The 15,623-nt window shown below is 43.5% G+C and overlaps 1 protein-coding gene across 1 annotated transcript in view; it reads left to right on the forward strand.

Moving 5' to 3' along the window:
- DCC (DCC netrin 1 receptor) overlaps positions 1–15,623 on the forward strand; it is a 1,018,850-nt gene that overhangs the window by 455,368 nt on the left and 547,859 nt on the right. Inside the window, exon 3 of the mRNA XM_025198166.1 lies at positions 2,005–2,289. Within this exon, the coding sequence (XP_025053951.1) occupies positions 2,005–2,289 (285 nt within the window). The remainder of the gene's footprint in view (positions 1–2,004; positions 2,290–15,623) is intronic.

Consider the following 15,623-nt stretch of genomic DNA (forward strand, 5'->3'; position numbering starts at 1 on the left):
TTCAGCCCTTCCAAAGTGGTTCGGAAAAGCTTCGGAGCCGCTTTGGAGATCTGGCCATAGGGTATAATGGGGAATCAATGAAATATCTATAACTTTTTTGTTTTATGTCTGATTTGCATGAAACTTGCATGGGTGGTAGCCTCAGACCATGGAGCCTGCCAAGTTTCAAGAAGATCGGTGTAGGGGTTCGGGGGGAACTGCACCCCAAATTCCTGAAAGAAAACTCATGTCACATCTATGGGTTACAACACGGGGGGGGAGGGGGGGGTGAAAACTGCAGGGCTGGTAGCCCCTGGTGAGACCATAAAGCCTACGAAGTTTCAAGGTGCAGGGGTTTGGGGGGAACTGCACCTCAAGCTGCGGACAGGCCAAACTCATGACATAGATGACCCATGTGTGTGTTAAGGCACAGCGGGCTGAAAACTGCAGGGGTGGTGGCCACCACCCCTGCAGTTTTCACCCCCCTGTGTTGTAACATATAGATGTGACACGAGTTTTCTTTCAAGAATTTGGGGTACAGTTCCCCCCAAACCCCTGCACTGATATTCTTGAAAGTTGGCAGGCTTCATGCAGAGGCTACCATCCCTGCAAATTTCATCCAAATCAGACAAAAAACAAGAAAGTTATAAATATTTAATTGATTCCCCATTATACCCTATGGCCAGATCTCCAAAGCGGCTCTGAAGCTTCGGAGCCGCTTCGGCTGGATCAAAGCGGGAACCCAGTCCAGAGCTCCAGATCAGATCCCTGGCATCTGAAGTGGCTGGATCCGAAGCCGGATTGAATAGGTGCCTGCTCGCACAGGCCTAATAGCTAGGTCTCTGGCCTTCCTAAATGTCAACAGCCATGAGCGACTGGTGCCTTCTGAGTTTGGGGGGGAACCAGATCGCTGGCGGGGCAGGGGGTCCCCCAGTGGCTGATCACTGACCGGGGGGGATGGATGTCCCTCAGTGGCCGATCGCCAAGGTCAGAACCATCAGCGGTGAAACCAGAAGTGCACTTCCACCGGCACCTCCAGTTTTGCAGCTGGCGCTTCCAGGGGGTACACGGCCAAACTTGGGGGGTGCACGTGCACCCGTGTGCACCCCCTACATGTTGACAATGTCAAAGGCTGAAACCTATATGGCAGTCTGGCCCTATAAGAGGGAGCAGACAGTGCTTTTGTAGAAACCCAGCAGTGGGTAGTTAGGTAATGGGGGGTATATCACTAGCAGTTAAAAACACAGGAGAGAGAGAAAAAAGTGAAAAGCAGGGGAAGGAAGGAGCAGTTTCTGGGCAGGAGTCATGCTGGAACCAGATAAGCTTGTTAGCAGGAAGGGCCACTCTTGAGGAGTGGGCCAGAGCTAAAGGGCCTGTCCGACTTCTCAGAGAAGGGCTAAAAGCTTGGTTCCTTAGTTGGTTGGTTTGGTGCAAGGTTTGTGTTTGTGTTGGAAGGACTGGCTGAGGAGCTCCCAAGGGAATCAAGCCAGCCTGCAAGGCTGCAGGCATGCCAGTCTGCTTGCATGGACTATATTTCAAGAATCTCTCCTCCTGAATTGTAATAGGTGACTTAACTATAGGAATCATGACCAAGTTTCCTTATATTAACATTCACATGAGGCTTCCCTAGTCTCTGCTGATCATGTTATTTTAGAGGTTATGATATGTGGCTCAGTACAAAGATTCCAGGATGTGGAAAGATACAGCAGTAACATCATTTTCTTAATCCTATCCAAATGTAACATAGCTTTCCTTTGAATTTTATCCTTCTCTGACTAGTTTCTCTTGCAGTATAGCAGATTTGTAGTTGAAGTTACTCTTGAAGTAGTTTGCAAGTAACACGTCTTTTCTTTTTCTCTTTAAATTATACCCATTAATAGTATACTGACAGCCACTCAGCCATTTCAGCAGCCTCAAAGCACTTTTCTGAATATCAGATTGAATGATAAAGTATATCCAAATCAGTACAGAAATAGCATGCATTTATCGTTTCAGTAACTATACAATTGCTTCTTTTCCTTTCAGGACCACTGAGGTTTCTTTCCCAGACAGAATCTGTCACAGCTTTCACAGGAGACACCGTGTTGTTGAAGTGTGAAGTGGTTGGAGAGCCCATGCCAACGGTACACTGGCAGAAAAACCAGGAGGACATGACCCTTAGCTTCAGTGACACCCGGATAGTTGTCTTGCCCTCTGGAGCTTTACAAATCAGCAGAATTCAAATGGGGGATAGTGGGATCTACAGATGCCTTGCAAAAAATCCAGCTAGTTCAAGAACAGGAAATGAAGCAGAAGTCAGAGTATTGGCAGGTAAGAACCAGGCATTTTTCCTTTAGCTTTTAGCACTGTTCTCATCATGGTTCTTCCTCTTGTGTAATGGTGGCTTCTACTGGGGTAGATAGGCTGACTTTTATACCCCATTTTTTTTAGCTACGCATATTAAATACTACACTTCTATTTACTCTGAACAGCTTGGAGACTTTAGAAGCAGCTACATACCAAGGAGGGTCACTGTGTGACCTGCCAGCTTTCCAGAGGCCATGATTTAAGAACTGATGCTATTTAATTACAAAGACTTATGTTCTGTATCTTTATCATATGCCTGCCTGTATCCACAGCTTGATCTATATACTGTGTACCTTTGTGGCTGGCAAATTTATTGCTTCACCAGTATTTTTCCATTTAGCTCCAGTTTCTTTTATTTCTAGAAATATTATGAAGAGTATAACTTAAAAGCAAAAGATTGCTTTGCCCAACATATTTCATGTTGAATCACCTGTTTTCTAGCTTTAATGCAACAGGATCATAGATTTGGGTCTACAAGTAACCTCAAAAGATCCTTTAGTCCAAAGTCCCTCCCCTGTGGAAAAATCAGTGCACCTTGGTCATCCCCAGTAGATATTTGTCTATACCTTTCTTAAACACTTTATACAAAAGAGATTATACAAGCAGTCTAGGTAGCATGTTCAAGTGTCTTACCACCCAATTATCTAGGCAGTTTCCCTGTTATCCAATCTAAATCTTCATTGCTTCAAATTAAGCTAATTTCTTATTGTTTTTCCTCCAATATGTGTGATCTAGTCTAAACTTCATATGATATTTACTGATGTTCTTTTCTTGCTCTGTTGTTTGTCTGCATTATTCTTAGGATGTGTTGGCTAAAACAGAACACAGCATTCCAGCTCGTGACATAGTAGCATTTATTTAAAGGCTGAAACCCCAATGAAATAGTATAAAGACACTATTAACTATAATGTTTTTAGACTGTGTTTATAAGCTCCCTCCTGACGCGAGGTTGTATGTAAGTGTGACTTCTGGATACAGGATTCTTGGACTGTTGGGTTTAAATCAAGGCTGCACTGAAGTCGCTGGGAATGTTGCCATTTATTTCAATGTGACCATTATTTCAACCTTGAACTCTTGGGGATCTGATCATACACAGATCTATGACCATGAATGGAGTATACAGAGGGGTTTTGTTTTTTGTTTTTTAACCCTCCTCTCATGGAGTGATCGCCAGCTCTAGGACCCATTGTCTAGTTTATCGCACAGTCCAATGTGGCACTTGCTGCTGCTTCATCAGTCCATAGCTCAGCCAGACCTCCCTGCTATAGTGTGCTTGTGAGGAGAAAAAACTAAAATTATGCCTGGTTTTTAGATTAATCATTGATCTTAACAATTTGTCTAATTCTCAGTCCTTACCAATAGCTGCGTTTGATTTGGGGGATAATTGTCCCCAAAGCTCTTCTTCCCCCTCTGAGATGTTTGCAGAAGATGGAGCCCCTGCCGTTTCTGGGGGTTAATGTTTCTGAGAGTAACCAGAGGCAAAAGGGAAGTCGTTGTCTTATGGTGTGTCTCACTGGTTCAACAGGCAGAGCGTGCTTTCCCACGCAGCCAAGGCTAGCGGGTTTGCTTCCCCACCTCAGTTTTCACAGCAAGAAAAAGAGGCAGCCGGGTTGGAAAACAACTGGTTCTTTGACAATCAGCTCCCCATCTCCATGTGAGAAGTGGTGTCAGAAGAGCGGTATCCCAGATGTAAGATCAGAGATAGACTCCATTTAGCTCACCCCAGCAGAAATAACTCTCTCCACAGAGCTCCCCTGCTTCTTCTCCTTCCCTGTTTAGCTTTCCTGCAGGTCCTGAGGCCAGTGCCTCAATGTGCGGCCCCCAGACCCAGCTCTTCCTCCTGCAGGTACCTCTTTAATCCTCCATCCCGTCACCTTCTACCTGGGATCCCTAATCATATCCTTGGCTGAGACTTCCAGGGGAAACAAAACCTAGCTGGCTCATATGGTTTTGATACTGCAAAAAGGGGTAGAGCTGCTAGAGTCCAAATTTTCAAACCTTTGAAATAATAAGGGAAAAAAACATATGCTGGTTAACATATGACATAAAAAGGAAAATGTGTACAAATATCGGAGGGACAAAAGCATCTAAATAAACATGTTCTTGTGACCCGATCAGTGATTCAGTGACTGATAGCTCCCAAACAAAAGAAGATAGAATCATAGTACGCTCCATCAAAATCGAAGTAAAAAAGATGAAGCGGAGGAGAGAGATTTTATAGGGAAATAGCTGCCGTGTATTTCTAAGACGGCACCAAAAAAGTGGGAGTGAGAAAGAAAAATTAAAAGATATTGCCTGTGCATCTCAAACTCCCATTGATTTTTAGGGCAGGCACAACTCTGAGAGTAGTATCCGTCTGTACAAAGATTGCTCATGATTACATCCCTTTATGTGGACCAGCTTTTTGACTTCCAAACTCTAAAACTACATTCCTGATCAGCACTAACAATGTGAGACATGTACAATGTGGCTGAAGTCTGATCTGCCTCATGCCTTCATTTGAATTCCAAGCCGAAGCCATTCAATTTTTATATATGTGGGGGGGGATTAAAAGTTGATTTTGTGATCTCTTGCATTCCTGGCCCTGGCTGGGACCACTAGCAGCAATGTCAGAATATGGTGAGGGATACTTCTAACTGCAGTGAACAAAGGAGAACTGGGAACTGAAAACATGATAAGAAGTCCTGTTCCAGCATGTATGATCCAGGGTTTTGGATAAACACGACTGGATTGGAGGTAAACATTACTAGTGCCAAAGCTTTAATAAGAGGCATTTAGTAAATATTCCTCCAAATTTCTGATAAATTCCATGTACCTGGGCAAGATGTGCTGGTGCAGGGACAAGAAAATCTAAAGAAGCAAAGAAGAGACAGGGACAAGAAAATCTAACTCCTTTTGTAATTTTAAACAAAAATGTTCTCCTGTGACTAAAGCCACAGACAATACAACAATTCTTTGTCTTGTATAACACCGAGTCCAAATGTTATAATATTAAATGCATAGGGATATCTGGAAACATCCTCCAGTTCTTTCCATAGAAGTATTTTTTTACAACACTTGTTAGTCAGCAATCTGTTTTATTCCAATATGTCATTACTATACACAGTCCGTTTATAGAATGGTTTGTTTGAGAATTATTTTTGTTTGGTCCCCTGGCCAAACTGGAAAAATATTTGGGATCTACTTGAAAAGAAAAAAGAAGTCTGCTTTCTCAGTAAAACAACAACAACAACAATAATAATAATGTTGATGATGGTAAACAATTAGGGTGAGATTACACTTTACAATTAGCACATGATAATTCTAAGGGATTTCAATCTTATGATGTGGATGGATGGATAAAAGTTGCTGTGAGCAGTCACACGTTAAGGCCTAATAACTTCTCTTACTTGCACTCCTCAGACCTGTGACCAGAGGCCTGGTAAGCAGGGTCATGGAAGAAGCCTCCTTGAGTCTGCTCCTGCCCCACACCCCAGCTCTGTGGCTGCAGTATAGGCTGGGGGCAGGGACTTCCCCAAGAGCTTGGATCCCCTCCCCCCCCCCCAAAATCACCCCTTTCTGCCAGGATTGCTGCCTTGCCTTCTTGAACTGGTGTCCCGATCAGCCTGAGAGTGGCAGCAGTGCTGGCAGGAGGGCTGGGGTTTTCCTTTCCCTGTACGCTCCCAGGCTCATCAAGGCTGTGCTGGCCCTGTATGCCTGGATCCAGCCTCCACTGGGCTTTTTGGCTCCTTGCCCCCCTGACCCCTCTCCTTCAGCTGTGGGATCCAGGCATGTGGAGTGGCATGGACTGCAGGAAGCACAGGAGCAGGTAGGGAGGGGGAAGCCCTGCTGCCATAGCTGCTGCTTTTAGACTGATTGGGGCAGTGAAGGGATTGAAGGGGGCAGAGGGGGTGATCAAGGAAGCAATTAGGGGCTGAGGGGTCCATGGGAGGGGAGGATGCTTGGGTCAGCAACGTAGTGATCCAAACAGTGGGGGCAGGCTTGGGGGGGGGGGCGCAGGGGGGTGGGGGAGACAACTCCTTGCCAACTTGCTCAGCCTTCTCCTCCTGTCCCTCTCCCTTTTCCCCTGCCCCGCTCACTCCTTTCCTCTCCCTCCCTACTCACACTCTTCCCAGCTGTCAGCCCAGCACCACAGGCGCTAGTCCACTTTGGAGCACTGCCTCCTAGGATACACGAGGAGTGGAAATTCATAGTGTTATCTCAGGTGAACACCCAGAAGTTAACTTGAGCTGGGTAACACAACTCAAAGATCATCTTTGCCTGAAGTTTTGTAACCTTAAGATGCCTAGAGGGCACTTAGCACTTGCTAATGAGCTTTAATATGAGATTGGTCAAGTTTGAAATGTTCTTAATTTCACCTAGCTGTAACATGTAGTCTCCCCTTTACATAATGAAAAAATCAAAATGTTATATTTGGTAAATGTCAAACAAGGTGTTTTTCTGCTACAACTTTGAACTTGGCAGAAATGTACTTAACTGCACCAGTTGATCAAAACCTCTACTTTTTGTTAATAAAGGACTTGTCTAAACTTTTTCTGACTGGCTCTAATGAGCATCTTAGTCATTCAAATTTGGCAGGGATTTTGTATTGCTATCCAGACAGATGATGACACAGTTAAGCCTTGGGAGTTCATCACAATTGTACCTTCAGTTTGATGGCAGAATACTAAGACAGGGTCGCAGCAGCCCCTAGCACATGCCGATGCAGCAGTAAAAAAACTTGGAACTGTATGATCTTTGTCTCAGCAGAGACTTGCAATCAGGTTTTTAACGCTCTTTCACTGTTTCACTTCCTTCATTACTCTATGAATAGCTAGCACATTTTTTTAAAGAGAATACTTATTCCCAATTCACAGGATGAAACTTTAATTAAAATGTTCCCGTTTTCTTCAGGGTCCAGAAACATAAGCCCAACTGACTGCTTTGGACAAGACAGAAGGAAAGAAGAGATGCTCAAATCAACACCCATGCTCCCTTAATCACTATAAAGAAAAAAATCTTACTCCAGAAATAAAATAATATTATTATACCAGCTCACCGCCACCTAGGAATAGGTTAGATTCCTCTTTGTTTTAAATTGATTAGCCCAGCTGAGATTTTTAAGCCAGGACCCTGCTGAAATATCGATGGCTTTTTTTTTAATGCAGAAGTTGACTGTCTGAAAGCCATAGATTCTCCATTTGTAAATAAAAACTTTGCATTATCATTAGGGGCATTGGCTATAGTGTCACCATATCTGGAGCTTTCTATTTTGTCTCATCCAGTTTATTTCTGCTAAATTAAGGTAGCAAAATAAAATAAAAATGGGGAGGGAGGAGGAGAAGTAACACATGCAGCATGTTACTGAGGATTTTCAGTTCCTTATGAAATAGGAATAGAGTTTATTTGCCTTTGGGCGATTCAGTCTCATGTTCACACTTGTACTTGCAGGGGTATAAGGGGCTCAATCACCATAGATACGAGGAGGATGTGAGATGGAGTTGAAAAAGTGTGTATTCCTGTAGGGTCAGTAAGTCACCATAAGGTTTACATTTAGGACTAAAGCACGCTGTGCTCCTTAAGTAACTTCTGCATCAAAATAGCACACATTTAAAAAGCATCACTTTACCCCTCCCCCTCAAAATGTTCCCATGAAGTAGGATTACTGACCCAGAAAAGTGAAAGGCATTATCTTTAGGCCAAATTGACTCCCTAGGAGACATCAAGATATAGTGACCATACTGGATAAAAGCATCTTATCTGATTAGCATGGGAGGCAGGATAATAGTGAATTTCATTTTTTTTAAATGACTTTGTACAATTGCATTTATTTTTTGAGAAAGAGCCAGCCCATATATATAGTCTCTCATACAGTTAACTAGTCAGATGCAAAGGTCTAATAAAAGTTACCATTGATTTTTTTCATGATCTTCTCTATCTATTTTTGGCCCAATTCTGTTAAACACCATATTTACTCAGATATAAAATAAGGTTTTTCCCCCCAATCAGCATGGTGAAAAAAAACCCTCATCTTATATTAAATACATTATCTATCATTAAATTATTCCCAGAAGCAGCATGTGCTCAGTAATGGAAACCATCTGTGAAGTCGATTAAATGCAGCCAACACTGAGCATGCCAGTAAAACACATGGTCCATATTGGGCAAATATAACAATGGTAACCCTTTTTATTTCTATGAAAGTTTCAAAACGTAAAGTCTGCTTCCATCACAGCATAGGACCCCTACTAAACAAGAAGGAGCAATTAGTGACAGACCGGGGGGACAAGGCTGAGCTATTCAATGATTTTTTTGCCTCAGTGTTCTTGAACAGGGGTCAAGATAAGTCTCCTAACGGGCTCTTAGATGGGCATCAGAGGGACACCAGCCTACCAACTGTCGACACTGATTTGGTGCAGAGTCACTTGGATGAACTAGATGTGTTCAAGTCAGCAGGCCCAGATGAGCTTCATCCGAGGGTACTGAAGGAATTGGCCAGCGTCATAGCAGAACTAGTGGCATGGCTGTTTGAGCACTCGTGACGCTCGGGTCAGGTTCTGGAGGACTGGAAAAGGGCCAATGTGGTCCCTGTTTTCAAGAAGGAGAGGAAGGAGGATTTGAGTAATTACAGGCCAAACAATCTCACCGCCATCCTTGGAAAGGTCTCTGAAAAGATTATGAAGGATCATATCTGTGGGAGTCCAGCGGGAAAAATAATGCAGCAGAGGTGGATGTCATTTTCTTGGATTTTAGCAAGGCCTTCCATATGGTATCTCATCCCATTCTCATAAATAAATTAAGAGGCTATGATATAGATGTTTACACAGTCTGGTGGGTGGCAAATTGGCTTAGTGGTCGCCCCCAGAGAGTGGTAGTAGACGGGACGGTATTGACCTGGAAGGATGTGGATAATGGGGTCCTGCAGGGTTCGGTCCTTGGACCTGTACTCTTCAATATCTTCATCAGTGACTTGGATGTGGGTGTGAAGTGTACTCTGTCCAAGTTTGCACATGATACTAAATTGTGGGGTGAAGTGCACACTCCGGAGGGTAGGGAACGATTGCAGGCAGACCTGGACAGGGTAGAAAAGTGGGCAGTACACAATAGGATGCAGTACAACAAGGATAAGTAGAGTGCTGCAGCTAGGGTCCAAAAATATCTAGCACACCTACTGGCTAGGAAGTGACCCTCTCAGGAGCACAGAAGCAGAAAGGGATCTCAGAGTCATAGTAGACTCCAAGATGAACATGAGTCGTCAGTGTGACGAAATCATCAGCAAAGCTAACTGCACTTTATCATGCATCAGTAGATGCATGATAAATAGATACAAGGAGGTGATACTTCCCCTCTATGAAGCATTGGTCAGACTGCAGTTGGAGTACTGCATCCAGTTTTGGGTGCTGTACTTCAAGAAGGATGTTGATAGATTCGAGAGGGTCCAGAGGAGGGCCACTTGTATGGTTAGAGACTTACAGGACAAGCCCTATGAGGAGAGACTGAGGGACCTGGACTGCTTCAGCCTCCACAAGAGATGGCTGAGAGGTGATCTTGTGGCCGTGTACAAATTCATTAGGGGGTTGCAGCAAGGGATCGTGGGGGTCTTTAAGAGAAGGCTGGATAGGCATCTGGCTGGTGTCATCTGACCCCAGTACTCTTTCCTGCCTATGCAGGGGGTCGGGCTCGATGATCTGTTGAGGTCCCTTCCGACCCTAGCATCTGTGAATCTACGAATCACCTTACATTGTATAATAAAAACTATATCAACTGAAAAGAAGCAAAACAGTAAGATGTCAAAACTTAAAACATGCTTCCATCAGTTTCCAAAACATCAACAAATAAGACTAACAAAGCCACAGAATGTTTTTTACATTATCCAATTATTCTCTCCTTTGCCAAAATCTCATTAATTCAGGGGCTTGGAGAATTTTGTTTCTTAATATTGCAGTATTCCCTGTTGCTTTCGAGAGTCATATATTAATGCCTGTCACACCTTATCTCATCTATCCTTGTCTTAGCCTCTCTCATGCCTTTTTCTTAACCAACCACTGGCCTGCAGCCATAGCTCTACCACCTTTCAGGCCTCATCATCTTTTCATCCTCCTAGAAATCTTGATTTGGTCTGTTGTGACCTGTAACCCCAGTTTTCCTGTTCCTTCCATCTTCCCCTCCACCAGGCATTTACGTTTTTGTCCATTTAGATTTGCCCCAATCCCTTTTTGTGTTGATTTGTGTCTCTTATTGCCTGTTCTAGGGACACACTGTCTCTTGCTAAGATATTGACATCATTCCTATATAACATGCATTTTGCTTGCATGCTGTTTCCTCTGGAGATTGGCGTGACATCAATCATGTGATCCAACCTCATCCTGTGGGCCAATGGATCGATGGTGCAGATGACTAGGAATGGGAACAGGGGATACCCCTGTCTCACACCTGATCTGACCGTGACCTTCTTTGTTAGATGAGCATTCACTCCTACCTCACACTGTACTTCTTTGTATAAAGTCTCGATCCAACCTAGAAATTTAGGTGGGATCCCCATCCTGTTCATTGTGCCAGATAGAAATTTATGCCCTGTGCAGTTGTGTTTTTTTCTAAATCAAGAATCAGGAGTCCCATGTTTAGTTCTCATTCTTGATGGTACAAAGTTGCATCTCTTTTTTGTGGCAGGGTCACAGTTACTACTCTGCTGGGGATGACACAAGCCTGGTCACTTTGGACACCTTTCCCACAGCTTTTTAAAAATCTATTTCCTAATACTTAGGCCATTATCTTGCAGTCTAGATTCAATAAGATTCTCAGCCTCCAGTTCTCCAGCTTTTCCCACTCTACTTTCTTGTACAATACTGGTTTCCCTGTGTCCATACCTTTTCCCAGGTTTTTTCTCTCCAGGCACTTCTGGAACACTGCTAACAGGTCTGGGCTCAGTGCATCCCAACAAGTCTTGTTAAATTCTGCTGGGAGCCTATCATTCCCCCAAGACTTTTCTGTCTTGCAGGCTTGGGTTGCCTCCCACAGTTCTTCCAATGTCCACATCTCAAGCTTCTTCCTCTTATTTTCCTTCAAGCTCGTCTCTAATCCTGCCAAAAAGAAGTCAAGAGCTTCCTGATGCAACACTCCTTCTGGACTATGAATTTTGATAAAATTCCTTCAGCATGCTCAGTATCAATTCTGTCTTTGTTGGCCACACTCCTCTCTCATCCTGCATTGCCATAATACATTTTTATATTCCTTTCCTCCTGGCAAAGTAGGTGGACCATCCTTCTCCTTCCTCCACCAGATGGCCTTCATCAGGAAGATGTTTCTCGGTGCTTTTCTCTAAAAAACTCTTTCAAAAGGTTCTTTGTGTCTCTAATTTCCTCCGCTACCACAGATAACTTCACCAGTCACAGGAGACACTGCAGTCTACCCTGCAGTCTTGTAAACTTCTTCTGCTTTTCCCGGGCCCTTCTTTTCCCTGTATTCTGAAAAGTCTTGCATTCTTCCATTAACATCTTCCCACTGTCTCAATCTGCTTGTATGCATTCTTTCATAGTTCCTGAATTCTTTACAGTGACTCCTATACCATCTGCTTACTTATTTGTCTTCCAATAGTCTCATATTTAACTTCCACTGCCATCTGCCTGGTATTCTTTGCTCTCCCACTTCCAACACCATTTTCAGTAGCAGGTGGTCTGAGAAAAAGACCAGTATTCTCTTTGTCACTCAAACTTTCCAGTCTATAGACTCAAAAATGAAGTCTGTGTGGGACTGTGAGCAGCCCACCGCATCTGCCCTAGTAAAACTACTCTCAACTCCAGGCATTGCCTTTTGGGCATCCTGTAGTTTAATTCATTACCATCCTTGCCAGTATCCACAAGGACCTATCTAATCCTGAAGCATCACTCCCTATCCTATCCCCTACCTCCAATATGCAATTAAAATCTCCAACCAATATTAGGCAGTGCTCCCAGTAGGAGGATTGTTAGTCCTCTAAGTGGGCACAGCATGTCTTCCTCTCCGCCGGTGCATAAACGTTCAGTGTTCTAAACCTTTCCCTTTTCCCTCTCACTGATCACCAATAACACTCTTCTCCCACTTATCTCCTGATAGCTTATTAGTTGCAGCTGTGGATCTTTAATTGGTATTGCCACACCTATCATCCTCTTTTCATTACTTTCCATGCTTCCATCTTCCTATGAGGTCTCTATACTCCCTCTGTCCCAGTATCTCACATTCCTGCAGGCATATCACATCTGCCTCCATCTGGTCCTTCCTCATGCTCCATTCTGCATGGCTATGAATGCTACTTACATTAACTGATATTTATAATCATATTTGTCCCAAGATTTTGCCCAGCATCCTCCAGGAACAGTTTATGCACCAAGGTCTTGGTCTCCTTCCAAACTTGAGACTGAGCCTTCCTTCTCCTTTTGTGTCCTTCCTCCTCCATCTTCTCACTTCGCCATGTCCATTACATGCAACAAACTTTGTATTTTGCCTTCCTCTAAGAACTCTACCCTGGCAGGGCTTTGGCTTTCCTCTGCAGGCCCTAATGAACCTGAGAGCCATAGGGCTAGCAGATGGTTGGAGGGGGATCCGAAAGGGGGACTCCTGTTGCCTGTTTGTCTCTTTTCTTTCCTCCCGTGTCTTCATCTCCTCTCAAACGCTTACCCCTACTTAGACAACCCAGAGTTATGCCTGGTCTCTCCAGGCCCCAATCCATACCCTGTCTGGTTCTTCAACAGTGTCCACATTCTCCACTCTCTTGCAGTGCCTCAGTAGCCAAAAGCTTATATCCTTTTCATTGGTAAGGCCTGTGTAACATCTTAATTGTGACTAATTTTTCTCAGGTGTTTTTGACAACTAAAAAATCAAAATGTACCAGGATGGGTTCTTCCTTGCATTCCTTGTAGGGCTCCTAGAATTTTTGGTATGCTGTCTCATACCTAAAAGTTACTTCCCAGTCCAAGTTGCTCAGCATCTGGATTATGGAATCCATTTCAAGCACCCAAAAGTTCAGTGTCAGCTTGCTGTAATCCAGCTGGGTCATCTCTAGCTTCAACATGCCTGAGCAAAACCTTGCCTTGTGGAGATTTTTGCACAGAATGGCAGAGCTTCTTCCTTTTCCCAGCTCTCACTCATTATCCTCCACTAGGCACAGTCCATCCCGTCTCTTTCCTTGCTGCCATTCCAAACAATACTGCTGCCTTTGCCAGCGCTGTTGCTCCAGCTTCTGCTGATGCCTCCTAAGCCTTACAGCTAGACCAGGCCATCATCCTGATGTTGGCTGACAGACTGAGAATCAATCTACTGATGGAAACCTACCTTGGGCTAGGTAAGGGCAGCCCATCTGAAGAAGATTTGGTGCTCATTGCACTCTGTCTCCCTTACTGCCAACTCATTTCCAAGTCATGGTGAGCCACAGCATTGCATATATTTTTTACTTCCTCTTTACTCCCACAGCTAAGCAGCACCTTTCCTTTCTTATTTCCAATGATTCCTGTTTCTTTACCAGCCTTAAATGCCTGGTAAGCATCACCAAACTTCTATGAATTGAGAGACACTGTTGTCCCCTCTCTCAACCTGTTGCATATAATTAGTACGACCCTGACCTCCATGAGGTGGAGCTGGACTAGGCATCCCCACACCTCATCTGCATATATATTTGTGGAGGATCCCAGGACTCGTAATAAGAGTATCAGTTTCCTGTTCCAGTGGGGGTGCTAATTAGCAAATTGATCCTTTGTTGGGGGATGTTGGAGTACAAACAAATACTGAGTAGTTCTGGGCTATAGCTTGAAATGTGGTTGCCTCGGCTTGGGCTCAGCCCCATGACCTATATGATAAATCATAAAACTTTTGGCTTTGGACTAATATCAGGCATAGCTTATTCTATATATAAAAAAGTACAGAAATACTGCTTAAAAGTGCATTTATGGAATGTGCTAAACTTGCAGCAGTTTGCAAAAAAAGGAACAATGCATCAATTCTGGATGAACTATATGGATACCTGCAGTAATTTGCCTATATGCAAATTAGTACAAGTATGTTTATTTTAAAGTCAGCGTCTTCAAATTAGCCCCTCACATATATAAGCTCAGGGAGAACAGTTTGACAGTAATAGGGGGAGGTGCTGGAAGGGGGAGCAGTGTCGGGGGAGCAGAGGGCAAGAGGGCCACCTGACTCCCCCAGATTTATGTTCCCTGATGTACCAGTGGGAGGGGGGCAAATTCAAGGCAAACCTCCAATAATTAGATTCCATGCATGGAAAGTTAAAACAAATTCATACATTTTCCGTATATAGAATCTAATTGTTGGGTGGTCGTATTATATTCAGGGTAATTTGTATTTAAATGTTGTTGTTCTTCTTGTTTAAGCATCTTGGGAAAAGATAGAACATTGTGGTTTGAAAATACTTTCATGTGGCATAAAGTTTTTCTGTGAAGTAAATAATGATGGAAATAGGTCATTTCTAAAGACCAATCTGGCTCGCATAGTACATCGTGTTAGACCCCTACTCCATGCGGTGCCCAGTGACTAGGGAGATGACAATTCAATCGCTCATGGATTTTGTTACTCATTAGCCAGAGCAAACAGGGAACAAACACTAGTACACATTGCTCACAACAGCTTTATTCAGAATGGAGACAGCTTTGGGCGAGTTCCCGCACAGACACACAGCCCACGAAACCAGGGGAGCAGCCCTGAACATTAGTTCTTTTCACGTTTTATACACCTTGCTTCATAATCATTAACAATCATGCTACCTCCACTCCTCCTTTGGTTCCACCCATCTCTCCTCCCATCTTAAGCTCTGCCTCTGTTTACTGTTTACTTCATTAACATGGAATTGCTTACGCATTTCATTCATTTACATGACACTTTGCTAAGAGTGCATGTGTAAGACTTTGACCTCTTCTTTCGGTCACTTGCTGGTTCTTTCTGGTCTTTTGCTGATTACTTCTTCAGCTCCAAGGTCTTGCTTTTGTTGTATCTCCTGATAACAGCTGGTGGGCTGCATCTTGTTCTTCTTACACTATATATTCTACACTACCCCATTGTTAAGAAACGGTGTACTTAAGCATTTGCAAAGTTATTTTTAATATATCATTCTGCCTTGCAACCAGCAGCTTTTGCTGAGACACAGGAAAAAAGCTTTAATTCAGCTGCAAATCCAGTGCTCCCTAAAATCCAAATCCTGTTACCCTAATACGCTGGGCTTATTTGAACAATACGTGCATTTGAATAAAGTTAAATGGAAGGTCATATAACTAGGAGCTAAATATGCAGATTATGCATGTAGGGTGAGGTAATATTCTTTTGGATCATAGTAGTTT

Source organism: Alligator sinensis, unplaced genomic scaffold (genome assembly GCF_000455745.1).
Source record: "Alligator sinensis unplaced genomic scaffold, ASM45574v1 scaffold701_1, whole genome shotgun sequence".
Taxonomy (NCBI): domain Eukaryota; kingdom Metazoa; phylum Chordata; order Crocodylia; family Alligatoridae; genus Alligator; species Alligator sinensis.